The 27,564-nt window shown below is 34.1% G+C and overlaps 2 protein-coding genes and 1 pseudogene across 3 annotated transcripts; all 3 read right to left on the bottom strand.

Annotated features, from left to right (window-relative positions):
• Positions 1-85: 85 nt before the first annotated feature.
• Positions 86-3,095, bottom strand: LOC102659833 (1-aminocyclopropane-1-carboxylate oxidase homolog 1). The gene is made up of 3 exons (XM_006598145.4): positions 2,333-3,095; positions 1,501-1,822; positions 86-589 (listed from the first exon to the last, which is right to left on the bottom strand). The coding sequence occupies exons 1-3, from the start codon at positions 2,875-2,877 to the stop codon at positions 350-352; spliced, it is 1,107 nt and encodes a 368-aa protein (XP_006598208.1). The 5' UTR covers positions 2,878-3,095; the 3' UTR covers positions 86-349.
• A 911-nt stretch (positions 3,096-4,006) lies between these two features.
• Positions 4,007-8,047, bottom strand: LOC100789941 (1-aminocyclopropane-1-carboxylate oxidase homolog 1). 2 transcript variants are annotated; one of them, XM_006598144.4, is made up of 3 exons: positions 7,037-8,047; positions 5,776-6,097; positions 4,007-4,420 (listed from the first exon to the last, which is right to left on the bottom strand). In XM_006598144.4, exons 1-3 carry the CDS (start codon positions 7,579-7,581, stop codon positions 4,163-4,165), a joined length of 1,125 nt encoding a protein of 374 aa, XP_006598207.1. In that variant the 5' UTR covers positions 7,582-8,047; the 3' UTR covers positions 4,007-4,162. The 2 variants fall into 2 exon arrangements, with proteins under 2 accessions (XP_006598207.1, XP_014623453.1); XM_014767967.3 differs by lacking the exon at positions 4,007-4,420 and adding an exon at positions 4,914-5,290 and having other exon boundaries at positions 7,037-7,761.
• A 9,593-nt stretch (positions 8,048-17,640) lies between these two features.
• Positions 17,641-26,239, bottom strand: LOC100789412 (1-aminocyclopropane-1-carboxylate oxidase homolog 1-like; annotated as a pseudogene).
• Positions 26,240-27,564: the final 1,325 nt, after the last annotated feature.

Below are 27,564 nucleotides of genomic sequence, written 5' to 3'. Positions count from 1 at the left end.
TAAGGGTACTCAAACCCTTACAAAATAGTCATAGATATTTATTCTTGTTTACAGTGCATATCACAAAATCACCATCAATCCTTAGTTGGTCTGAAAAACTCGGTTCTCATTTCTGAAAAAAGAAAGTGATTGAATCCATCTACAGCAAGCTATTGCATCTACTTTATTTTAATTTCAGGTAATAGAAGCCACACCCTAAAGTTCACTAGAATGAGATCCAAATTCCTTAATTGGCTCAGCAGTGTGTGACAGTTATTGTAAATTTCCGGATACATGTGTTCAATATCTACAGATAACAAAAGTTCCCTTAATTTCAAAATAACATCAAGATTGCTTGTAATTTTCATGATCACAACTTGAAGTGTAACAGTGCAGAAGTTCCACTGCCACTTGTATAACGATGCGCCATGTAATCTTTTAAAGAAATGTCTCTGTATACTGGTGGATGTTCTTCAGATAACAATTCTTTGATTGGACCAAAGACTCTTGATATACCTGTTCTGAAAAAGGATGCAACCGAAATTCTAGGACCTTGATCCTTTGCTAAAACTCTATGTTGAACACTAATGAACTTGTCATTAGTCATGAGCTGCATAGAAAAACAGTGAAACTGATAATCCCTGTTCAATTTTTATCTGCTATTTATAAAGTATATCCATTGGTGTATTTTTAGACATTCTCTACAAAGAAGTGAATCAATAAGTGGGAATAGATCCAATGGAGACTATGTACTGCTCATCAATTATAAGATTTTAAAGTAAAATTTCCACATTTTTTTTGTTTAAATCACAATAGCAGTGCATTACTTTAAGCATCTTCTTAGATTTTTAATATTTGGGATTGCCTCATCATCTTTGTGTCAACAACCCTAAAATTTGATCTTTTACGCATATCTACAATACAGAGTAATGTTATTTCCACTCATTTTTAACAATTATTTATAATAAGGAGAGAAATTAATAAGAAAAAGAGAGTGAGAGAGAAATGTGCATCTACACATGACTGAGTTTGAAAGAAAAATATGCTTAAGATGCTATATATTCTTTTAGAGTAAATTACACTAGCTCTTCTGTCTTTTTCTCAAATTTTGTCTGATTCCCCTCCTCTTTGGGGACCTATAGAAAACCTCTTATCTTAATTGTTTTTTTTTTTTAAAAAAAAACATTACACTGATGCCCTTATACATTACACTTATCCCTTAAATTGTGCTGAAAAATATTGCATAATGTACTTCTGTAAAGGTGGTTGTTGTAAATGTTTAAAAAAAAACGGATATTGTGTGCAATCCGGAAAAACCTCTAGTATAATTTAATCAATTTTTTAGTGAAAATAGCATTACACTGCAATATATGACAATTATTTATACAGTTGAATGAGAATGTTATTTTGTGCAGGATGAACCCAAACTATCTCACAGATCATTTCAAACTATATTCACTAAGCTAAAGAAAATTATTCATAAAGTCGAATGAGGATTTATTTCATGCATGATGAACCCACCTGCATAATATCCCCAATGTTCACTACTAGAGCCCCATGCATGGGAGGTACATCAATCCATTGACTGTCATGAAGAACTTGAAGGCCACCAATCTGGTCTTGCAAAAGTATTGTTATGGTGTTACCATCTGAGTGCTTGGTATTTCCCATTGTTAATTCAGGCTCAGGACATGCTGGGTAATAGTGACAGAGAAGAAGTTGCCCTTCAGCACAATCCATTTCTTTAAGGTAAAAGCGATTAAGGCCAAGAGCCTCTGACAGTAACTCAAACAAAGCATAAGCAAGAGCCATTATTTTCTTTGAGTATTCATTCACAATATCTCTGCAAGTGTGCCAACTCATCAAGAACAAAGAAGTATCAGATTAGAGGGTCCTCATTTTCTGCAAGAGAACTCAACTAAAATTGGAAATAAAGACATTACATCTGAAAGACTAAATCCAATGTGTTACATTTCATCCTAAAATCAATTGGCTTAGAATAGAAGAATAGGCAATGCACAATGGTGAGCTAGTAGTTTTAAGATTATGTTAGATTTCATCTTAAAACTAATTAGCATTAGTTAAAGTTGCCTACAAGGTATATAAGTATCATCTGAAGTATTGAAGTAGATGATGCGAGACTCTCCAACATAATAAAAAATTTCAGTTGTGGAAGATATTTTAGAAAAATAGTAACAGATATACTATGTTCCCTTAACAAAAATTTCAATGTAATGATATCATCTCACCACAAATTAGATACTGTCCCAAGAAATTAGTTATCCACCATTATTAAGTCCTAACATGTGCAAGTGCTGATAATAATAAAAGTAGTATTACTATTATCACAAACCTACAAACTGCAGGAAATTCTTCAGCTTCGGGTGGATGAGGTGCCAAGGAAAATGCAAGTGTATCCCTCCAATCAGCAGAAGGGTCTTCAAAAAGAGTATAATTGGAAAGATAAGCAACTTTTCGGCTTACTTCGCGAGTGTAGTACTCTTTCCTCACCTTTGCATCTTGTTGGTGAAACCTGCAAGTTCCTTTGATCATCTCATCCAAAACATGAGTTGGAATTCCATGATTTATAACCTGAAAGAAGCCCCACTTCTCACATGCATATCTAACTTTTCCCACAACATGATCTCTCAAAATAGGATCATCATGGATGCCTGTGAGGTCAATTATGGGGATGCTGATCTTTGAATATGATGCACCGGTTACGCCATCATTGAGATTAGAGTTTTCACTATAGAACATAAGTGGAACTTTTGTTACACCATTTTCTACCAGTCCTTGGACACCAGTCTTTGAATCATCAAATGCCTTGATTTCACTTTTCCTGTCATAACTTGAAACTGTTCCTGCCTCCAACTTATCCGTGCTTGTGGCTGCCATATTTAGAGGCTTTCTATGCACCAAATCATAGCAATGGAAGTAAGTATGAAGTGTTCAAAACACAAGGATTGAAGAGTGAGTATATGGAACAGAGAATGAAGAATGTTTTCATTGGAGTTTTCCTAGACAGTGAATAGATTGGAGGCATCCTTGTTTATTTCTCAGGATTCCCTGCATATAATTATAGGGAAACTAAATTATTGAAACTACTATTCAATAAAGTGACTAGATAAGGATCATTTTTTGTTTTTATTTAGTTGAAGCATATCTCACTTTTTCCTTAAAAGAAAAATTCTAGAGCATGTTTGGAATCAAATATCATAAGAATTGATTTGATTTAGAGATTGAGTTATTGTTAAGTGGAATTGATTTGCTTTAATTTTAATTATTAAACTTGATATTTGTACCCTCTTTAGTTAAGTCATTTAATATGTTGTAAGGGGGATAAAGCAAATTAAAATTACAAAATAAATTTAATTAATTTTTAGGGTGCTTCAGACATGTAATTGTTTTAGTCTGTGACCAACAAATTTTGAGTTTATGTAACAAAGGAAAAAAAAAAAAAAAAAAAGAAGCTTGACACGCACTTATCAATCTTCAGTGCTTTTACACGAAAGGTGGCAATTGGGGAGCTATCTTATCCACAGTGCTTTTACACGAAAGGTGGCAATTGGGGAGCTATCTTATCCACAGTGCTTTTACACGAAAGGTGGCAATTGGGGAGCTATCTTATCCACGGTAATTATCCTTTTATGTGATATTGTTTGCCCCTGATTTTATCGAGATTTGGCAGGACAAAGGGATGTGGAAAAACAAAGTGCTGCATTGAAATAAACAGAAAAATGTTTTGTTAAGAAAAATATTGTCTATTTTCATAATCTCTAGATTTCTGTCATAAAACAGTGGGGCCCAAATCCACGACCACAAGGTTAAGAGGCTTACGCTCTAGCAACTGAACTAGACGGGTTATATATATTATAGTGTATAATTATAATTTTCTAATTAGAACATCCCTTACTGTAGAATAAATTCTTCTATTTAATTCATACCTTCAAGATTATCTAAATACATGCTATAAAGCTTCTCTCAAGTTTTATGTTGATATTTGAGAACCCAAGGTGCATAATTATTTTTCTCTAGTCTAAACGGATACATTTTTCAAAGAATACAATATGCCATAGTTTTCAGTTCTTGAAGCCACATAGCCATGTACCAAATTTTAGCAAAATGAGATAAACCACAACTTGTTCTGAAAACATCAAGTGTTGCATGCAATTTATCATAATCACAACTTGAATAATGACAGTGAAGAAGCTCCGATGCTCTTTGCGTATTGATGTGCCAAGTAGTCTTTTAAAGAAGTTTCTCTGTACACTGGTGGATTGTGTTCAGATAACAGTTCCTTGATGGGACCAAAGACTCTTGAGAGTCCCTCTGGTGACTGATCACCAATTCTAAAAAAGGATGCAATTGATGTTCTTGGGCCTTGATGGTTTGCTAGAACTCTATGTTGAACACTGATGAATTTTTCATTAGTCACTAGCTGCACACAAAAATAACACCATGAAACTTAAATCACAATTCAATTCTTATTTGTCATATTTTTAGACATTTTCTAAAAAGACGTGAAACAATAAGTAGGAATCAATCCAATGGGGACTCGAGACCCCTTATCAGTTAAAGGATTTTGAAGTAAAAATTACTACAAACATTGTTGTATTGTGCAACCTAGCTATAACAGCAACACCATTACTATAAACAACTATTATGTTTATTTCAAAAATATTTGGTCTTGCCTCAAATTTGTGTCAAGTACCATAGAAAACTAACTAATGTATCCTGGTGCCAGAAGACTTCTTGCTATGCGAACGTATGAGAAAGGGTCATTGTACATGACTTTACTCTTGCATATGCAAAGAAACTGTTTCCAAATTCCAACCCATGACCAACCGTTCTCCAAGGCACAACTTTGCCATTGTGTCAAGTTCCATAAACTTTCAAATCTCTACATATATCTATAAAATATGTGAATTAACTTTTTGAGTAATGATCTAAGATATTCATATACTTCTTTTGGACTTTGAGTACATTCACTTCAATAATAAAACTATGATGGTGAGTTCTAAGTTGTAACATATCTTTAACCCAATATTTTTGTATCTATATGCTTAGGAGGATTTGATAGTTGGACATAAAGGGCACCCAAGACCTAGGAAGCACAGTTAAAAAAATTAAAAAGTAGGATGAATAAACCAAAGTAAATGAAAGAGGTATACAGCAGAACAACTTTTGCTGGAATAGACGAATAGTAAGGTACTAGGGTGAGAGGAATGCGAATCAAATTCTAAAACCAATAATATATCCTTGCTCTCTAATGACCTTTCTGCACCCATATTCTGTTTCAACCTGCAAGCTGTAAGAATAAGTGTTTTTTATATCTAGCTCTAGGTTATCTTAGAAACATATTTTTGAATCAATAGTCAATTAGTCATCTAATTGTAATACAGCAAATTTATGAATTTCCTAATTTTCTTTTATTTCCTAATTTGTTTTATTATTCAATTAAAGTTACTAGTGTAATATTATATTAGTTAGCCTGTATATCAACACTTGTCCTTATATTAATATAAACAGAACTGATATGTAAGTATTTTGTATTACATCAATATACATCATATCATGATAAAAAAGTATTATTTTGAGTACTGTTTGCCACACTTTTCCTCCTCTCTTATCTAAACTCTATCATTCCAACTCTATCTAATGGATTTATCATTTCAAACTAACACACGAGTTCTCTTTGCTCAAGAAGTATTTACTATTTACAGTGTTGAATAAAATGCTGCACTGTATGCATAGCTAAAGAAAAGTATTTACATAGTTGAATGAAAATGTTACCTGCAGAAGATCTCCAATGTTCACTACAAGAGCTCCATGTGCTGCAGGCACATCAATCCATTGATTTTCATGAAGAATTTGAAGGCCACCCATTTGGTCTTGCAAAAGTATTGTCATGAAGTTACCGTCTGTGTGCCTGCTAGTGCCCATAGTTAATTCTGGCTCAGGGCATGCTGGGTAATAGTGACACAGATGAAGAAGCCCTTCATCACAACCCATTTCTTTAAGGTGAAAGCGATCAAGGCCAAGAGCCTCTGACAGTAACTCAAACAAAGTAGAAGCAAGTGCCATTACTTTTGTTGAGTACTCAGGCACAATATCTCTGCACGTATGTTATTAAATTCATCAAAGACAGATAAGTCTCAGTTTAAGGGATCAGGTTGAGCACTTATTATATATGTAAGCAAAGTACCTATAGGCACGACCAATCAAAAGCTAAGGATGTATGAAGATAACAATAAAAAAGAATATTGTTGAAAGTTATTTTTATATTTTCTAAAGCTTTTGATTTGGTGTGTCTATAGATACCTTGCTCATGCATGAATTGCTCAAGTCAATAACTGTGACAACTAAAATATGCAAACTAGGACTTCACATCAGAAGACTAAGATTCTGTTTGGATAAACAAGCACTTAATTGGAAAAGAAATTAGGAAGTTAAAATGAATTGAGCTTCTCTCATGAGCTAAAATCAACTTATGCATTTAATTTTTATAAAAGTTTCTCATCTAATTTCTCCAAAAGTTGAAGTGTGTAAGTTGATTTTAGCTCATAGAAGAAGCTTAATTTATTTTACTTTCTAATTTTCTTTTCCCGTAAGTGTTTATAAAAAAAGTTTATCCACAGAGGACATAAATCTAACCAAGACTTTCTGCACCAAATGGGCAAAACAGCAAGACACTTACCAAGGCAAGGACAGGAGGAATAGGGAGTTAACTAATAATAGATAATTTATTATGTTCCCATCACCAAATTAAAATTGTTGTGTAGATATCATCACCAATAAGAGACTATCCTAAGAGATTAGTCATCCATCCCCATAAATTAAGTTCAAGTCACAACATGTCCAAGGGCCAACATTAAAAGGAAAAAACTTAGATATAGTATCAAGATTTAAAGTTTTAACTCAGGAATACGCAATGGCATTTAATGGTTTCCTTTGTTTCGCATATTACCGAAGTAAAACTCTAAATCTGATCGGAGAACAACACCAATCTAAGTTTTATCCATGTTAAAAACAGTATAGTCAAAAAATCACAAACCTACAAACTGCAGGCAATTCTTCATCATTGGGTGAATTAGGCGCCCAAAAAAATGCAAGTGTATCCCTCCAATCAGCAGATGGATCTTGATAAAGACTAAAGTTGGAAAGATAAATAACTTTCCTGCTCATATCACGGGTGTAGTACTCTTTCCTCACCTTGGCATCTTGTTCATGAAACCTGCCAGTTCCTTTGATCATCTCATCCAAAACTTGAGTTGGAATTCCATGGTTTGTAACCTGAAAGAAGCCCCACTTTTCACATGCATATCTAACTTTTCCCACAACAGCATCTCTCAAAATAGGGTCATCATTGATGCCAGTGAGGTCTATGGAGGGGATAGTGAAGTTTGAATTTGATTCTGTGGTTAATCCATCACTGAGATTAGAGTGTTCACAATAGAACATCCGTGGAACCTTTGTCACACCATTTTCTACCAGTCCTTGGACCCCAGTTTTTGATTCATCGAATACCTTGATTTCACTTTTCCTGTCATACCTAGAAACAGTTCCTGCCTCCAACTCATTTGTGCTTGTGGCCACCATATTTTGATGCTATCAATGCATCAAAATCTTAATGAAGGCAACTATAAAGGGTTCAAAAGGGATTAATTAAGAGGAGAAGAAATGAAGGAGGTGGAATTCAATTTTCCATTTAATGTGAATAAACTAGAGACATAATTATCTGTTTCTGCATATATATAGGACAATTATATTATTGAAGCAACTTAGATTCAATAAGGCAACTACTAGATAAGCTTCTTTATGTGTACCTGGTAAAAGCACATCACTATCTATCCTAATAAAAAAAAAACTATAGGTTTGAAATCAAATATCTTAATTTGTTAGAATTGTATAAATGAAAATGATTTGATTTCATGTATAAATGAAAATAAAATGTTATAAAATACAATTTGATTTTAAAAATCCATTATGGGGGAATGTAGCCAAAAGATAACTGACAATACAAAGAGGTGAAGGACAAAAAGCCATTTGGTATTATTAGTGGTCCTTTCCATTAAAATGTCCATCTTTTATATTTGTTATGTACGGGTAAAAATCCACCCATTGTTTAGGTATATTTAATAAGACGAATTGATTTGATTTTAATTTTAAATTTAAATTTTAGAGTGAAACTTTAAATTGAAGACTTAGGTGGGTTAATTGTAACATCTCAATTTCTCGTAAATAAATTTAAAAAGCTTTATAGTAAAAATAAATAAATAAATAAATATAGAGCAAATAATAGGCTGTAGGTATAAATAGCTATGATAAGTCAGGTGTCTCCTCTTGGTCTCATTTTCGTTCTTCTCCTTCTCCTCTCAAAACTCTTTCTTTTCCCGCAGCGCACCAAACCTGTCTCAGAAAAACCACGATCTCGGATTCATTCACCGTTGGATCGTCGCGAAATTTGAGCACCACGTTTGCAACCCGATTCCGAGCATTCTCACCGTTGGAATTTTCTATATCATGTATGATCTAAGAGAAATACCTCTCGCATTGTAGTCTTTTCCTTTCCCGTAGAAACCCAGAGCTATCTCGGTAAAACTACGATCCCGGTTTTGTTAACCGTTGGATTTTCATAAAATTTGGATATGTTGTTCGAAATTCAATTGCACACAGTTTCACCGTTGGGATTTACGAAATAATATTCATGGAGGGAGAAAAAGGAATCGCATGAAGATAGTATAATTGGAGGCTTCAATCTCTTCTCCGTCTCTCTGAAGTTCAGAAATTCTATCAGGACAGTCGGAGGAATAACTGGAAAAATCTCAGGGAACCGCTAGAGGTGCTGCTATTGCTGGCTGAAGACACGTGAGCCCGCTCAGAGGTAAGGAATGAGTTATTCACAATTGGGAATTAGTGAGAACATGTGTAGAGATCCTTAGAGATATCAATTGGAATGAGTTTTAGGGTGTTTTTGTAATTTTTATTTTATCCTTATAATTATTACAGTGAATTATATATGTTTGACAGACCAATTGATGTGAAATTAGTATGCTATAGTGTTGAACGTGAACCCTATAAATTGAGTATTTTTTTTCTAATTAATATGAATTGATGAAATAAAGTAAGGAGAAATTTAGAGAGAGATATTGATTTTGTATTTTCTCTTTTTATTGCTTTTTAGGTTTTTATATATAATTTAAAAAATTAATATCATAATTGAAATTGACCAAAGTGTTCATATAATTATTTGGAATTTGTGCATTGAAAGCTTACTTTGTAATTTGTGATTCAATATGATGTATGCTAGTTTATATATAGAGAAGTAGTTATTTATATTAATAATTTATGTAAATAATATTGTAGAGTGTTATAGTATGATTCCAAAAATTATTAAGTGTTGGAGTTTGAGAATATTATGGTTAAATTTGATGAACATGTGTATGTTGTACCTTATGAATATCATTAGGAATGTTATGAGATGGTTGATGTGATGTTATGAGATGTTAAAGTGTGGACATGATATTCGATTGTGAATAAGTGGATGTGTTTAACACTTGATGTTATATTAATTATATTGTGAGCTATGAATTATACAATAACCCGACCAATGTTTATGCGCAGTGTTAAAGAGAAAGTGTAGGTTCCTAGTTAGGAACCAGTGTTAAATTATAGCGCAATTGTGTTAAACATGCTTGAAACATGAGTGTGAGGGCGTGATATTGTATAATTCATGAGCAGTGTTTATAAATGAAATATGTGATGAATTGTGGAATAATATGTTTCCTTGAGATTATAATATTGTTATTGAGATTGAGTAAAAGTGTAAAGTAGGACAGGTGTTGAATTGTGAGATACGTAAAAACATGTGATGGTGGATTGTGACATTATGAGATGTGAAATTGTGAATGAGTTTTGGTCGTGAATAAGTGTGTGATTAACTCTTGATGTGACATTATTGGTGTTGTAAGCTGTGAATTATACAATAACCCAACCAGTGTTATCTTGAGAAAAGTGTAAATGCGCAGTGTTAAAGAGAAAATGTAGGTTTCCTATTTAGGAACCAACGTTAAAGAGAAAGTGTAAGTTTCCTATTTAGGAATCAGTGTTAAATTGTAGCGCAATATGTTGTACATGTTTAACACATGAGTGTGAGGTCGTGGGTATTGTATAATTCACGAGCAGTGTCTGTGTGCTAAAATGATTTTAGGGGTTGGACCTGAATCAGGAGGGAGAGACCCTGACGGACTCTTCGGAGTGTAGGCCTTGGGGGTCACCAGGTTTGAGTGCTCCTTTAAGCCTATGCTGATCCCATATGGTTGGAGCATTCTCACAAAACATCGTGACCCTGACTTGTCTCCCTATGATCTTACTTAGTGAGAGTGACCTGACAAACCCATTGTGTGGTGTGTCTTGTTATGTACTCCTAAGCGCCCCAGGGTGATTTTTCACTGACATGATACCACATTGCATATAGGCTTGAGTCTTAGCATAACTGTCTCATGCACTTGCTAATTGTTTATTATGAAATTGAGGTGTTATAATGTCTTGATCAGAGCGTGTGATTCTTGTGTAATGTGATTGATGATTGAAAAGTGTGATTGATGGATGAAAAGTAAACTTTGAATGACAAAGTGGTGAAATTACGTGAATTACGTGTAAGTATGTTTTATTTGGTTTATATGATATGTATATCTAGTTGTCTTGTTTCTCTATTAGTTAGGAATGTGATATCTCACTCCCGGTTTGCTGTTTGTGTTTGGATCCTGTGATGATCTTGAACTTTGTGTTCGGGGGAGCAGATGACTAGGTGAACTGCTTTAAGGAATATTGTGCTGAGGGATGTCGGGACACAACGCTCTGATAAAATGTGACATTGGGATATAAGTTTTTATATTAATTTTATGATGTTAGTATATTTTATTTCACCTCACTGATTTAACAAAATATTTTTGTAAATTTTGACGGCCTTATTTTGAGCCGAATATGTTTTTAATGAGTTTTATTTGGTAATTGAAGTGAATGTGAACCTTTTACCCATATGATTTTATTTACCAATATATTTTTATATATTTATTTATTTATATATATGTCAGGGTAGAGGGTGTCACTTTAATAGGTATTAGATATACTCTAAATAAACCTTGACAAGTGAACACATTTTTTTTTGTTGATCTTGACAAGTGGACACATGGAAAGTGACAAAATGCATTCTTTTATAATAACCATTTGTTTAATTAGTGCATATCAATCTCCATTACAATAAATATAAGGTGGGGAGAGGTCTAAGATGCTCCTCAATTATTTACCTTTTATGTAATGTTTTTGTCCATGATTTATAAAAAGATTATAGGATAGCTGAGCCACCAAATCATCTATTTGAGAATTGATCACACACTGAAAAATTTATTTCAGTACAGAAGCACAAGTACATTCACAAGCTACGTACAATAAGTATCAAAGATTCCCTAATTCACATGTCATTGTCCTCTCACAAGGTCATAAATATAGCAGTATTTTCGATTCATCATATCATCTAATTGAGAATTAATCATACACCTCCTAATTTGTTCCACTACACAATAACATTCACAAGCTACTACATTAACCAATGATTCCTTAGTTCTCATGCCATTGTACTCCTCTCATTAACATCATAAACACATTTAGAATCCATCATATGCAGCCATATCATACTCAGCACCAATCAATTCACCAAATCTTGAGAAAGAGAAAGGAAGAAAATGTCATCAAGCCTATCATTACTATGAGAGTTGCCACCATACACTAGTAACCCCTCGTGGCCACCACGATGAGCACTAGCAAAAGCACACCACCCTCGAGGCTCGAGATGGCCACCGGAATCCACCTTATCTTCCAACCTCTTACATGCCAATGTCTCCATGTCTAAGGCATAAACCTCACCAAAAAATTGACCAGCACAAGTGACCTTGGTCACTAGTATCAATTTCGTCACTGTGACATCCTTTACCTCACTCATATATGTACTAATAATAAAATGAATAAGGAATCAAAATTAATTAAAAAAATTTAAGACACATTAAAATAAAATTATTTCAAAAAGGTAAAACGCTTACATTCACTCTTCTAACATCATAATAAAAATTGTCCAAATAAATAATAAAATAATATCGACTCAAAACAAGGTCGTCCAAGACTTCATGCAATTAATATAGAAACTTATACCTCAATGACACATCCTATCAGAGCATTGTGTTCTCACGTCCTCTAGCATGAAATTCTTCATAGCCATCCACCTACCATCTGCTCCCGCGAACACAAAGTTCGAGATCATTACAGGATTCAAACACAAATAGCACACGGGGAGTGAATTATTACATTCCTAGCTAATAGAGAGAAACGAGACAACATAGATATACATATCATATAAATGAAATACAACTTACTTAAACATAGTTCACGTCATTCCACCACTTTGTCACGTAACATTACATCACAACACAACACATCTCATTCATTTTTGCCTCATTAACGTACTCCAGGATCAAAACACAATATCACTACATCAATCAATATTGAGCAATACACAAGCGTTATGCAATGTGGTACCATGTCAGTGAAAAACCTCGTCGGGTGCCTAGGAGTGCATGACAAGACAAATCACACACTAGTAAGTCAGGTCACTCTCACTAGGTAAAATCATAAGGAGACCAGTCAGGGTCACGCTGTTTTGCAAGAATGCTCCAACCATGTGGGATCGAAACAGGTTTAAAGGAGCACTCAAACCGGGTGTATTTACCCCCAAGGCCTACACTCCGAAGAGTCTGTCAGGGCTTCTCCCCACTGATTCAGGTCCAACCCAAAAAACATTTTAGCACACAAACTCTATATATGAACTATACAAAAAACACGACTCCTCAATTATTCTCAAAATAATTTTATCTCGTCGCGCTTGTGATTAAACTCATTGGGTCCCTATAATGGTTCTTATCATAATACTCGTCATGCATTAACTCGCACCCTTAAAGGGTCTTATAGTCATGTGATTGTACGATTCGTAGCTCACAACTCAATGCACACAATATCTCAACACACATATATATTGCAAGTCAATACATACTCAATTTATTACATACACTCAGTCTCAATCACAATGGTATAATCCTAAAGTAGCATGTTATCACACCTCATAAATCATATACATACCTATGAACTATGCAATACACACAACTATCAATTATTTTCAAAATCATTTTAACTCGTCGTGCCTCAAAGTGATTCAACTTGTCGGGTTCCCACAGTGGATCCCATCACAATACTCGTCGCACAAAAACTCGTCGCCTTTAAAGGATCTTACAATTGTATGAAGGCACAGTTCATAGCTCACAACTCAATGCATACAACATCTCAATACACATGTATCTCACCCTTCATCACAGGTTCAATTTGTCACTTACTCATAACTTGAATCATCATTTCATAATCTCAATATAATAATTTATACAAAAAATGTTTCTCACAACATGGGAGTAAAATCCCTCAAACAATTTTCACAATCATATTAAAATTAATGAGTCAAAATCATAGGTCAAAAACACAAAAAACATCAAGAGCACTCAAGTTTATCAACCAATTTGCATCAGAATATCAATTGGTCTGTCAAACACAATAATATTGTATTTATAATCAAAAAGAAAATTTTATAATTCAATAAACATCCCAAAATAAACCTTAAGGATCCCTACATATGTTCATTCTAACCCCAATTGCGATAAACTCATCTCTTACCTCTAAGCGGGCTCATGTGTGTATTTCGGCAGCGATAGCGGCATCTCTAGCGGTTTCCTAAGATTCCTCAAGTTTTTCTTCTGGTTGCTCTGCTAGGGTTTCCAAGCGTTAGAGAGAGGGAGAAGAGATTGAAGCCTTCATTCCACTGTCTACGTGTGATGAGTATTTCTCCCTCCCCAGATATTAATTTAAAAATCCCAATGGTGGATATGTGCATAAATAAATGGCAAACCCGGTGTCCAAACATCACGAAGATCCAACGGTTAACGAGTCCGAGGTCGCAATTTTACTGGAACAGGTTTGGGTTTCTATGGGAAAAGAGAAAGCTACGATGCGAAGGGCATTTCTCTCACCTCAGATATTATTTCGCAAATTCCAATTGTGAGAATGTTCATAAATGAGTTGGAAACACAGTGCTCAAATTTCACGAAGATCCACCGGTTAACGAGTCCAAGATCATCATTTTACTGAGACACGTTTGGGTGTATGCGGAAAAAAAAAGTTTTGGGAGAGAAATAATGGAAAACGAAATTGAGAGGAATAGGAAGCGTAGAGACGTATCGTTAGTCTGAGAACTAACTTAATGGGTTTTTATTTATAGTTAGGATACTCGCAACCTATTATTTACTCCATTTTTTTTATTATTTTATAAACAAGACTTTATTTTATTTCCTATCAAATGAATAAATAAAATATATTTTTCCTTCAAATCATTATTTTAATTAATAATGTTATTTCTCCTTATTTATTTAATTATAAAAACCTCATAATTTTCTAAAAATTTATTTATTTTTAAATAAAAAAAACCTTTTTAATATATTTACGAAAAATGAGGTGTTACAAAAACACTAATCTTGATTAGAATGTTTATTATTGCCTTAAATGCTTGATTGTGTATCTGAAGTCATGCATACATGCATCCCAGACTAGGATATGTATATTCAACATGCTCAAAATGATTGGTATTACATTGATCCATGGTATTTAGCCTAAGAGAATTGAAACTTAATAACTTAGTTTTTAAAATCTCAAAGTTTGTTTTGCATCATATAATCGACTATATGCTAATATAGTAGACTAATTTGTGACCCCTGCATCTAAGAATTGAGGTAGGTGCGCAATAATAGACTAGCTTAAGTATTTAATCGACTATTTGGGTCTAAAGAAATTTTTGCTTTCACAAACAGTTGACTATATGACAATATAAATGACTTTCTATTTTTCAGGAAACCCAGGTGATGCGAAGAACAATATAGTCAACTATCTCTATAGCATAATCAACAATTTTGGTTCTGAGGCTATAAAAATAAGTTTTTCGAAGGACTTTGCATGTGACACTTTTTTCTCTCATTTTACATGACGTTTTTCATTGAGAGAGTTTCTAAACCTTTGAGTTTCATCACCCCTTTGATCCTTGATTGGAAACATCTTTTTACATTGGGTGCAATAGATCTTTGCAAAGGACCATGAAGGGAAGTTGATACTACATAGAAAATGTTTTCGAACTTTCAAATCTTTCACATATTAGGTGAAATTTTTGCTTAATCTACATTTTTATTTTCGTTTTCATTAAGTTTCTCAATGGTGTGCATGTAGTGAGTTTTCTACATGTATGTTTAGTTCTTGATAGGTTTTCAAGAGTTTAGGCATTTGTGGTGTGCATTTTCTTATGAGTTAGGTTGTAACTCAAATATTATAGTGGAAAGATCCTAGTAGATTACTATGGATCAATTGAATGTAAATTTTTTAGAAACCGAACAATATAAATTGTGTTTGTATCTTTTTCTCTAACCTTTAAACTCTTATATTGCATCTTTCATAAGTTTTTTAACATTTGTGGATTGATAATTGCTTTATATCATTGAGTAATTGTTTAATTGTGATTAAGATATCAAAGGATATTTGCAACATATATGTATCTCATGTTTCAATTGGATTAAAGGAAGTTATTTGCGAAAAGTTTTGATTTTGAGTTTAAAACCGGTTTTAAAACCAATTCACCCCACCCACTCTTAGTTTGTGATTTCATGTGTCATTATTTCTAACATTGGCCCATTAATAGTTCTAAAACTACTAATATTATTATTATTAAATTTTAAAAAAAATCAATTATTATTTTTAACAGACTTAGTAATAAAAGTGAGATCATTTCTTCTTTTCTCAATTCTCATGACTTCACTTAGTCACTCTCACAAAATTAGGATCTCAACTCCCAATTGGCTATATAACAAATATTTTTCTTTTTAATTTATTTCAAACTGTTTTAGATTTAGTTGAATTTTTAGTTGCACTATTCATTTGATTATTTGAGAAAATTGAAATTTTCAAACTATGTTGTAATAGTTTTAGTTTTTGGGCTTTTAAGGCTTTATGAGTATGATTCTTGAACTTGTTTATTATATTTCAATTTTTAAATCATGTTTAACATAGTATGTTAGCCTATGTGATGATAATGACAACAATGCAATTTCTCCTTATCATTTCTTCCGCTATTTGACTACATGTAACAACCATAAGTAATGTGTTCGGTATTCTATTAAATACAAATTTTAGCTTATAAAAAATATTGAATTTTTTAAAAATAATAGACAAATTGAAATGCTTTGATCCGTTGATCCAATCCAACTCAAACCATTTACAAACAGGTTGGTTTGTGATGGGTTTTAAATTTTTTTTCTTGGAAGATCAATCAAAACTAACCTGTTCAAATTTGATTGGATTAAATTACGAGTTTCGTCAAATCCAACCCAAACTAACTTCATACACTGGTTTATAAAACCAACTATTATAATAAAAGGAAGTGATTCTTAGACATCCCTTAATTATCTACACCTTGAGAGATAGAAAAAGAAGATAAATAAGTAATTAATTTGATTGATGATGCAATGTGATAGGAAAACAAAGATAAAGAGAAATTAGAGGGTGTTGATAAGGTGTTTGTACTTTATGGGTGTTCAAATATTATCAACCATAATAAAAACGCACAAATTAAACAGAAATTTAGATTTTGAGTGTTGAATATCAAGCATTTACTTGGTTCCAACTTAATACTATTTCCCAAATTGCTTTCTGTCTATTAGAGATTGTTGGAATTTGAGATTTTCCCAACTGTTTTGTTAATTACTTTTGCAACTTGTATGTTTACTTTTAAGCATGCTTCTGTTTTAATAGCTAGTTGTGGGCTAATGATGCCTAGTCTTAGTTAGCCATAATTTTCTGTTTATTTTACCCAATCAGTGACTTGTTAGCTCTCTATTTAAATCAATGGTTGTAACAGTTCAGAATATATGCAAAACTGAAATACAGCAGTTCTGTCTTTGCTCCTTTCATCTTCTCTGCATGTTAGTTGTCATGTTTATGTTTTCTTAACAGACCTTTTCTTCTTGGCTTCCAAGTTCCAAGTATATAATTGAACTGGACGTTAAAGTGTAGGAAATAGTTACATGTTAATCAATAAGTTTAATAAAATAATTTCATTTTTAATTACCCCCCCCTCCCCCCAATGTAGCACTTGTGTCTGGTCTTTTTTTTCTTTGTTCCGTAGAAATCAAACTTAGATATCAAGAGATTTATAATAACCCACACACACAATGTTGAATCAACTGAGCTAAACTAGTAAGAATTTTGTCATTTGGTTCAGTTGGTTAAGGTATGAAAAATAATGGATAGGAACAGGTAACAATGTTGTAACCAAAAGCAGCAATGACTCACCTTTCTTCAATTTAATTTATATCTTACATACTACTCAAGTGTCCAAAAAGATTAATTTTACTGAGAAAGCATGCAACATGTCTTGGTTTTCCATTATTGAAGACACCTTCTAAAGTTCACTAGGAGTATAAGATACTATAAATTAAAAATATGAACATTGCATGCAATTGTTCATAGTCACAACTTGAAGTGTGATGGTCCAGAAGTTCCAATGCCCTTTGCATAATAATATGTCAAGTACTCTTTTAAAGAAACGTCTCTGTATAGTGGTGGATTTACTTCAGATAACAGCTCCTTGTTTGGACCATAGACTAGTGAGTCATCACCATCTTTTCTAAACAACGATGCAACAGAAATTCTTGGACCTATATGATTTGCTAAAACTCTGTGCTTAACACTGATGAACTTGTCATTAGTAAGAAGCTGCACAACAACAATACGGTGAAACTGATAATCACAATCCATGCCAATTCTTATTTCACTTGTATATATAACCCGAGCCACATTTTTAGACAATATTCACAAAAATGTAAAATAAGAAGTATGAACAAAGTAATTCTTGCTTGAGCGCAGTGAGTGCCTATAAACCCAACCATTCAAAAACTCAAGATACATTAAAATAACAACAAAGAAAAAGACATCTTAGTCCTTGTTAAAGCAGTCAAGATTCAAGAATAAATCCAATGGACTTCAGATTCCTCTTCGTTTCAAGATTTTAATATGCATGTGTGAAAATTTTGTTTAAAGTTTGAACAACTATGAATAGGACAATATAAGTAATGTGCAGATTGGATTAACTAGAATGTTTTGGCAATAACAATATGAACTCATTGGCAGAAATTGAAATAAAGTGGTTCTAGGTATATAGTATCTTTTTCAAAATAAATTAACAATTAAGATGGATTAACTATCAAATTAAAGGAAAAGAAAAGGGCTTGTGGTTAACAAATTTTGCTAGAGCGGTAGGATGAGAGGAATGCAAGAAGGAATTATGCTAAAGAGAGGGTAGGCTAGCCAAATCAAATTCTAAAATCAATATCTTCTGGCTTGATAATAATGTGAATCTATATTCCTGCTTCAAATTACTATTCCAAATTTATTAAAACACATAGACATATGTTTGTGTTGCCTTAGAATCAAACACAGTTAACCTTGATGGGGTATATTGTGCTTAGCCTGAATAGAATTATTTATGTAGTTTGAATATGCTAATCTTATGCATGATTGTTTTACCTGCAAAAGATCCCCAATGTTTATTACAAGGGCTCCATGGATGGGAGTTACATCAACCCATTGGTTGTCATGAAGAACTTGAAGACCACCTATCTGGTCTTGCAAAAGTATTTTTAAGAAGTCATTGTCTGTGTGCTTGCTATTTCCCATTGTTAATTATGGCTCAGGGCATGTAGGGTAATAATGACATAGAAGAAGAAGAAGCCCTTCAGCACAACCCATTTTTTCAAGGTGAAAGCGATTTAGGCCTAGACCCATTTTTTCAAGGTGAAAGCGATTTAGGCCTAGAGCCGCAGATAGAAGCCACACACGCACACGCACACGCACACGCACACACACACGCACACACACACACACACACACACACACACACACACACACACACACACACGCACACGCACACACACAAAGTGTTGAATTGTAAGATACATGTGTATTGAGATTTTGTGCGCCTTTAAGGGCGACGAGTTAATGCACGACGAGTATTGTGATAAGATCCATTGTGGGAATCGGACTAGTTGAATCACTTTGAGGCACGATGAGTTAAAATGATTTTGAAAACAATTAAATAGTTGTGGGTATTGCTTAGTTCAAACTCCAGCACATATATGATTTTAAATGTCTGTTTTAATGAGATGATTAGTCATATGAACATAACATATTAATATTATTATTGTGTCATATGTATATGATGCATGAGACGTGATAACGTAATGTCTTGGGATTATGAAGGTGTGATGAACTGTGTGTAAGTGATGAGTTGAGTATGTGTTAAATTATGAGATCACACATGTATTGAGATGTTGTGTTCATTGAGTTGTGAGTTATGAATCGTACAATTACACGACTGTAAGACCCTTTAAGGACGACGAGTTAATGCGCGGCAAGTGTTGTGATGGGATCCACTGTAGGAACCCAACGAGTTGACTCACTTTGAGGCGCGATGAGTTAAAATTATTTTGCGAACAATTAAGGAGTCATGTGTTTTGTATAGTTCATAGATAAAGTCTGTGTGTTAAAATTTTTTTTAGGTTGGAACTGAATCAGGAGGGAGAAACCCTGACGGACTCTTTGAAGTCTAGGCCTTAGGGGTAAATACACATGGTTTGAGTGTTCCTTTAATCCTGTATCGATCCCACGTGATTGGAGCATTCTCGCAAAACAGTATGACCCTGACTGGTGAGAGTGACCTGACTTACCAGTGTGTGGTCTATTATGTCATGTACTCTTAGGCGCCCGACGAGGTTTTTCACTGACGTGGTACCACATTGCATATAGGATTGAGTATTAGTATATTTGTTGCATAACGTCTGTGTAATGATCATTGTGACTTGTTACGTGATAGTGGGTAATAAATTGTGTGAGTGTCAGATGTTATGTTGTACCTAAGATTTGTTGTTTTAAACACATGATTAATGTGAAGGTGTGGAATGTGATTTTGTGATAAATCCTTGAGACAAGTGATATTATGCAATGAGTAATAAAATAATGCGAATTGTGTTAAGTTGAGTTTGTTATACTTATATTATACTATATTATATATATATATATATATATATATATATATATATATATACACACACACACACATACATATGTGTGTGTGTGTGTGCACATGATTTTGTTTATCTCTATTTGTTTAGGAATGTGATAATTTACTCTCTGTGTTGTTTGAGTTTGAATCTTGTGATGATCTCGAACCTTGTGTTCATAGGAGCAAATTGTTAGATGAATGACTTTAAAGAACTTCGTGCTACAAAAAGCTAGGACATAACACTTTGATAAGATATGACATTGGGGCATGAGTTTCTATATTATTTGCATAATATTATGAAAATGTTACTTTATATTGTTCCATTGCTTAACTTATTTTTCTTTTGTAAAAAAAAATAAAATTGGGCAGCTTTGCTTTGGGCCGGAGATGTTTTCATATCCTTATTTGATAAGTTTCTAATTTGGTGATTAATGTGGATGTGAACATTTTACCTACGTGAACTCTATTATACTTAAAAAATAAAATCTATTTTATGGAATTATGCATTTTTAAGTATTTTATTATATAAATATGTATATCGAGGGTAGAGAGAAAAAAAAACCTGTTGTGCTGACAATTCTCCTGCTTCTGGTGGATGAGGTGTCATCACACAACAAAGAGTGTCCCTCCAAGTAGCAGCAGGATCATGGTATAGACTATAATTGGAAACATAAACAACTTTTCTGTTCGGATCACGGGTGTAGTACTCTTTCCTAGCCTTTGCGTCTTGTTGGTGAAACCTGCTAGTACCTTTGATCATCTCATCCAAAACATCACTTGGAATTCCATGGTTTATGACCTGAAAGAAGCCCCATTTTTCACATGCATATCTAAGTTTCCCCACAACATCATCTCGCAAAACATCGTGGATGCCTTGTTAGATATTAATTAGAAAAATAATAATAACAAGTTTTATGAGCCTTAAATTGTGGAAGATGAAAGTTGTAAGGTTGTAAGTTACAAAGTCTTGAATAAGCAATTATGTGAGCATTTAGTATTCTTGAATAAGCAAATTATGTGAGTGGTCACTCTATTTTAGTATAAATAGGGGATCATACTCTTGTATTTTGTGTGCCAAATGAAATAAAATCTTCTTCTTCTTCCAACAAAGTGGCATCAGAGCTTGAGTTCTAGAGTGTTGAGAGAGAAACACTTTGTAAGTTGAGAGAGAAACACTTTGTGAGTTGAGAGATGGCAAGCAATGACTTGAATATGTTTCAATTCCCTCGTCTTACCAAAGAGAATTATGATAATTGGTGTCGACACATGAAAGCCTTGTTAGGTTCTCAAGATGCATGGGAGATTGTAGAGAAAGGTTATACCCAACCTCAAAATGAGGCTATTTTGTCACCAAATGAGAAGGAGACTTTGTTGAAGTCGAAGAAGAAGGATCAACAAGCACTTACTTTCATTCATCAAGGTTTGGATGAAGCTATGTTTAAGTTGGTGTCAAATGCAATCACATCCAAAGAAGCATGGGAGATTTTGAAAACCTCCCTTGAAGGTGTTGATAAGGTAAAAAAGGTGCGCCTACAAACTCTACGTAGAGAGTTTGAATCATTGCATATGAAGGAATCCGAATCTATCTCAGATTTTGGCAACAAGGTGTTGGCTATTGTGAACCAAATGAAGCGTTATGGAGAAAATATGGAAGATATTCGTGTGGTGGAAAAGATCCTTCGCTCCTTAATCGCTAAATTTGATTATGTGGTTTATGCTTTTTCATAATTGTTTCTACCTCTTCCTCTTCCTCTTCCACGACTTCTAGTGGATTGATGGCTCCTCCATTCATTATTGTCAAAATTATCACGATCTCCTCTTCCTCCTCTTCCTTGGTCATGACCACGTCCACGACCACGTCCACGTGCTTTTTGACTACTTTCTCCTCCATTTTCTTTCAAAGAAGCTTTGGCTTTGAGGACTTAATCGCTAAATTTGATTATGTGGTTTGTGCTATTGAAGAGTCTAAGGATTTAGACTCAATGACCGTAGATCAATTGATGGGTTCTCTTCAAGCCTATGAAGAAAGGTTCAATAGAAGACATGAGGAGCCATTGGAGCAAGTCCTCAAAGCCAAAGCTTCTTTGAAAGAAAATGGAGGAGAAAGTAGTCAAAAAGCACGTGGACGTGGTCGTGGACGTGGTCATGACCAAGGAAGAGGAGGAAGAGGAGATCGTGATAATTTTGACAATAATGAATGGAGGAGCCATCAATCCACTAGAAGTCGTGGAAGAGGAAGAGGAAGAGGAAGAGGTAGAAACAATTATGAAAAAGCATATGAAAGGAGGTATGATAAATCTAATGTTGAATGTTTTAATTGTCATAAATATGGTCATTACTCTTGGGAGTGTAGAACAAATGTTGAAGAGAAGGTCAATCTTGTTGATGATAAAGAAGATAAAGAAGTTGAAGAGTCAACACTACTACTATCACTTAATAATGGTGAGAAGGAAGACAAATGCTTATGGTATCTTGACAATGGAGCAAGCAATCACATGTGTGGATGCAAAGAGAAATTTGTGGAACTTGATGAGAAGGTGAAAGGAAATGTTTCTTTTGGAGATTCTTTCAAGGTGCAAATATAAGGAAAAGGTACCATTTTAATTTCTTTAAAAGATGGTGCTCACAAATTAATCACGGATGTTTACTATGTTCCTAAACTAAAAAGCAATATTTTGAGTTTGGGACAACTTGTTGAAAAGGGGTATGAAATTTATATGAAAGATTGTTTTTATGCCTTCAAGATCAAAATTCTAATTTGATTGCCAAGGTGTTTATGTCAAGAAATAGAATGTTCACTTTGAACATTAAAACCAATGAAGCAAAATGTTTGAAGGCTAGGATAAAAGATGAATCATGGTGTTGGCATATGAGATTTGGGCACTTGAATTTTGGAGCACTAAAATCCTTAGGAGAGGAGAAGATGGTGAAAGGGATGCCTCACATCAACCATACTAATCAATTGTGTGAAGCATGTCTCCTTGGAAAGCATGCAAGAAGGAGTTTTCCAAAAGAAGCTAATTCAAGAGCAAAGGAGCCTCTCCAACTTGTTTACACCAATGTGTGTGGCCCAATCAATCCTCCTTCATGTGGTAACAATAAATATTTCTTGCTTTTTATTGATGATTATAGTAGAAAGAGTTGGGTTTATTTTCTAAAGAAAAAATCTGAGGCATTTGTAGCTTTTAAAAATTTTAAAGCTCTTGTGGAAAAGGAGAGTGGTTATGTAATCAAAGCTCTAAGATCCGATAGAGGTGGCGAATTCACATCAAAAGAATTTAATGAATTTTGTGAAAAATATGGGATTCGTCGCCCTCTAATGGTTCCTAGATCTCCACAACAAAATGGGGTAGCGGAGAGAAAAAATAGAACTATTCTTAATATGACTAGATGTATGTTGAAGGCTAAAAATATGCCAAAGGAATTTTGGGCCGAAGCTGTTGCATGTGCCGTTTATTTGTCCAATCGCTCCCCAACAAAGAATGTCAAAGATCAAACACCACAAGAAGCATGGAGTGGAGTGAAGCCAAGAGTTGATCACTTGAGAGTATTTGGGAGCATTGCATATGCTCATGTACCCGACCAAGGAAGATTCAAGCTTGATGATCGGAGTGAGAAACATGTGTTCATTGGCTATGATGCAAGCTCAAAAGGCTACAAATTGTACAATCCAAACAATGGAAAGACAATTGTAAGCCGAGATGTCGAGTTCTATGAAGAAGGCACATGGAATTAGGAGGAGAAAGAAGACACTTATGATTTTTTCCCGTACTTTGAAGAAATAGATGAAGAAGCCTTGACTCCAAATGATTCAACTCCAGCACTTTCACCAACTCCTTCAACCAATGAAGCTTCATCATCTTCCGAAGGGAGTTCAAGTGAAAGGCCAAGAAGAATGAGAAATTTTCAAGAATTATATGATGAAACTGAAGTTATAAATGATTTGTTTTGTCTTTTTGTTGACAGTGAACCCTTAAACTTTGATGAAGCAATGAAAGACAAAAGGTGGAGACAAGCCATGAAAGAAGAAATCAAAGCCATTGAGAAGTACAACACTTGGGAGTTATCAAGCCTTCCCAAAGGTCATGAAGCAATTGGAGTCAAATGGGTGTTCAAAATCAAGAAGAATGGAAAAGGAGAGGTTGAGAGACACAAAGCAAGACTTGTAGCTAAAGGCTACAAGCAACAATATGGAGTTGATTATGATGAAGTGTTTGCACCGGTTGCCCGCATGAGAACCATTCGTCTTCTTATTTCCTTGGCAGCTCAAATGAAGTGGAGAATTTTTCAGCTTGATGTAAAATCGGCATTTCTAAATGGCTATCTTGAAGAAGATGTCTATGTTGAACAACCAATGGGTTTTGTCATCGAAGGTCAAGAAGGAAAAGTCTTGAAATTGAACAAGGCGTTGTATGGTCTAAAGCAAGCACCGAGGACATGGAATACTCGCATTGACAAGTACTTCCAAGACAATGGGTTTGTTCGTTGTCAAAATGAGTATGCTCTTTATGTTAAAACTTTTAATAATGGTGATGTCTTATTTATTTGTCTTTATGTGGATGACCTTATCTTTACCGGCAATAACCCAAATTTGTTTGAAGACTTCAAGGAGTCCATGTCTCATGAATTTGATATGACAGATATGGGACTCATGTCATATTACTTGGGAATGGAAGTGAAGCAAACGGAGAATGGTATCTTTGTCTCACAAGAAAGTTACACAAAAGAAGTGTTGAAGAAATTTAATATGCTTGATTGCAATTCTGTGAACACACCTATGGAAGGTGGCTTGAAGTTATCAAAGTTTGATGAAGGAGAGAAGGTAGACTCCACGGTCTTCAAGAGTCTTGTGGGGAGTTTAAGGTATCTAACCAATACAAGGCCCGATATTCTATATGCGGTGGGAGTTGTGTGTCACTTTACGGAGGCTCCTACCTCTCCTCATCTAAAAGCCGCAAAAATAATTCTTCGTTACTTGAAAGGTACAATTGATTTTGGATTGTTTTATTCTCCCTCCAATAACTATAAGCTTGTGGGATTTTGTGATAGTGATTTTGCCGGAGATGTTGATGATAGAAAAAGTACTACCGGATTTGTATTTTTTATGGGTGATTGTGTTTTTACATGGAGTTCTAAGAAGCAAGGCATTGTGACACTTTCTACTTGTGAAACCGAGTATGTAGCTGCAACTTCTTGCACATGTCATGCCATTTGGCTAAAAAGATTGTTGGAGGAATTTCAGTTGTTGCAAAAGGAAAGCACAAAGATCTATGTTGATAATAGATCTGCACAAGAGCTTGCCAAGAATCCGGTGTTCCATGAACGAAGTAAGCATATAGATACAAGGTATCATTTCATTAGAGAGTGCATTACAAAGAAAGAAGTAGAATTGACTCATGTGAAAACTCAAGATCAAGTTGCGGATATTTTCACCAAGCCTCTCAAATTTGAAGATTTTCGAAGATTGCGAACAAGATTTGGTGCGCAGAATAATTTTCCAATTAAGGGAGAATGTTAGATATTAATTAGAAAAATAATAATAACAAGTTTTATGAGCCTTAAATTGTGGAAGATGAAAGTTGTAAGGTTGTAAGTTACAAAGTCTTGAATAAGCAATTATGTGAGCATTTAGTATTCTTGAATAAGCAAATTATGTGAGTGGTCACTCTATTTTAGTATAAATAGGGGATCATACTCTTGTATTTTGTGTGCCAAATGAAATAAAATCTTCTTCTTCTTCCAACATGCCTATGAGCTCAATGGTGGGAATACTGAACTTTGAATTTGGTTCACAATGGTGGGAATACTGAACTTTGAATTTGGTTCACTGGTTGAGCCATTACTGTCATTAGTATGTTCACAATAGAACATACGTGGAACTTTTGTCACACCATTTTCTACCAGTCCTTGGACACCAGCCTTTGAATCATCAAATGCCTTAAGTTCACTTATCCTGTCATAACTGGAAACAGTTCCTGCCTCCAACTCATCTGTTCTTGTGATCACCATATTTTGAGGCTATTCTATGCATCAATTCTGTAATGAAAGCAACTATGAAAGGTTCAAGAATTGAGGAGTAGGTGGAAATGCTCTGGTTTCAATTTCAGTTTTCCATAAGAGTTGAATAAACTAAGGCATCCTCATTTTCTTTCCCTGGATTCTCGAGACAATTAAACTATCGTCATATTGTGACAACTTGGATTAAACGAGTAACTAAGCATGAAGTTTTTCTAATTTGCTTAGTAGAAGCGTGACAATCCACCTAAAGAATAGGTCAGTGGAATCAATAGTGAACTAATATATTTAAGTATATCTTTAATCTAGGTCTTGATCTGGAGGCTATTTGCTTGAATTTAAAAGTAAAACCACCCTCTCCTCGTTCATGCGTGGCTTAAGAGTTAAGGATCATATAGTTTGATAATTGGGTACTAGCTTTAATTTCCTTTTACATGGTACGTGGTTACCCAAACTCATGGTAAGCGGGGCACATGGAAAGGAACAAAAATGCATTTTTTTATGATGATCATATGTTTGATCAGAACTTACCCATCCTTCCCAATACTTTACTTTAGGTGGGGACTATTCAACTTAAGAGATTTTGCATGAATAGGACTTCCTATAAAAAAATGAATGACAAACCGATAAAGCAAAACAAAGAAATGTCCCGGTCAATATATTTATTCATGGGCAGCTCATCCCTATTGTGCTGAAAGGAAATCACATGATTATAAACAAGAGGAGTGCTAGTAACACACACTACTCTCAAACACCTCCTTCTAACACTTACCAATTGTTGGTTAAAATTCATTTGAAAACTATAAAATCATGAATAAAACTCATTAAGTAAAAACTGGACCAACAAAATTATGTGATTTCTAATAAATTTCACATAATAATAAAGAATGTGATCAAAGGGTGCATTAGAGTGTATATTGCTAGTATTTTTCTTATAAACAAAGATCATTTTCTACAGTGCCCCATGCTTCTTTGCCTTCACATAATTTCCGTGTAAATTGGGTTTCCTTTCAAACTTTTCACATATATAAAATTTCACAGATACAAGAATTGGGGTTGCAATCTAGAACATGTGGTCACTAAATTAGTTACTACATCCGTCTTTAAAATTGGTCATTAAGATAGTCACCATAAAATCGATTACTATAAAATCGTTCATTAAATCAATCAATATAAAATGGGTTGAACATATGATATAGCATATCAACGATTATGCCTTTAAACAGCTAGTGCCAATAACTTGTTTCTTTCGTTTATGTTTTGAAGCACGTACTCTCTAAGAATTTGTGTATTTGGTGACTGTTGGAAAGTTTTTTTAG

This window comes from Glycine max, chromosome 15 (genome assembly GCF_000004515.6).
Source record: "Glycine max cultivar Williams 82 chromosome 15, Glycine_max_v4.0, whole genome shotgun sequence".
NCBI classification, from domain to species: Eukaryota; Viridiplantae; Streptophyta; class Magnoliopsida; order Fabales; family Fabaceae; genus Glycine; species Glycine max.
The sequence above is the reverse complement of the archived record's forward strand: the minus strand, read 5'-3'. Positions and strand labels throughout refer to the sequence as shown.

Bases quoted from the DNA above. Each gene is read 5' to 3' on its own strand.
- LOC102659833 (XM_006598145.4), bottom strand. From the start codon at position 2,877: ATGGCAGCCACAAGCACGGATAAGTTGGAGGCAGGAACAGTTTCAAGT. The intron at 1,823-2,332 runs GTTTGTGATAAT...GCACACTTGCAG, and splicing joins GAATTTCCTGCAGTTTGTAG to AGATATTGTGAATGAATACT. The intron at 590-1,500 runs GTGGGTTCATCA...TTTTCTATGCAG, and splicing joins ACATTGGGGATATTATGCAG to CTCATGACTAATGACAAGTT.
- LOC100789941 (XM_006598144.4), bottom strand. From the start codon at position 7,581: ATGGTGGCCACAAGCACAAATGAGTTGGAGGCAGGAACTGTTTCTAGG. The intron at 6,098-7,036 runs GTTTGTGATTTT...ACATACGTGCAG, and splicing joins GAATTGCCTGCAGTTTGTAG to AGATATTGTGCCTGAGTACT. The intron at 4,421-5,775 runs GTAACATTTTCA...TTTTGTGTGCAG, and splicing joins ACATTGGAGATCTTCTGCAG to CTAGTGACTAATGAAAAATT.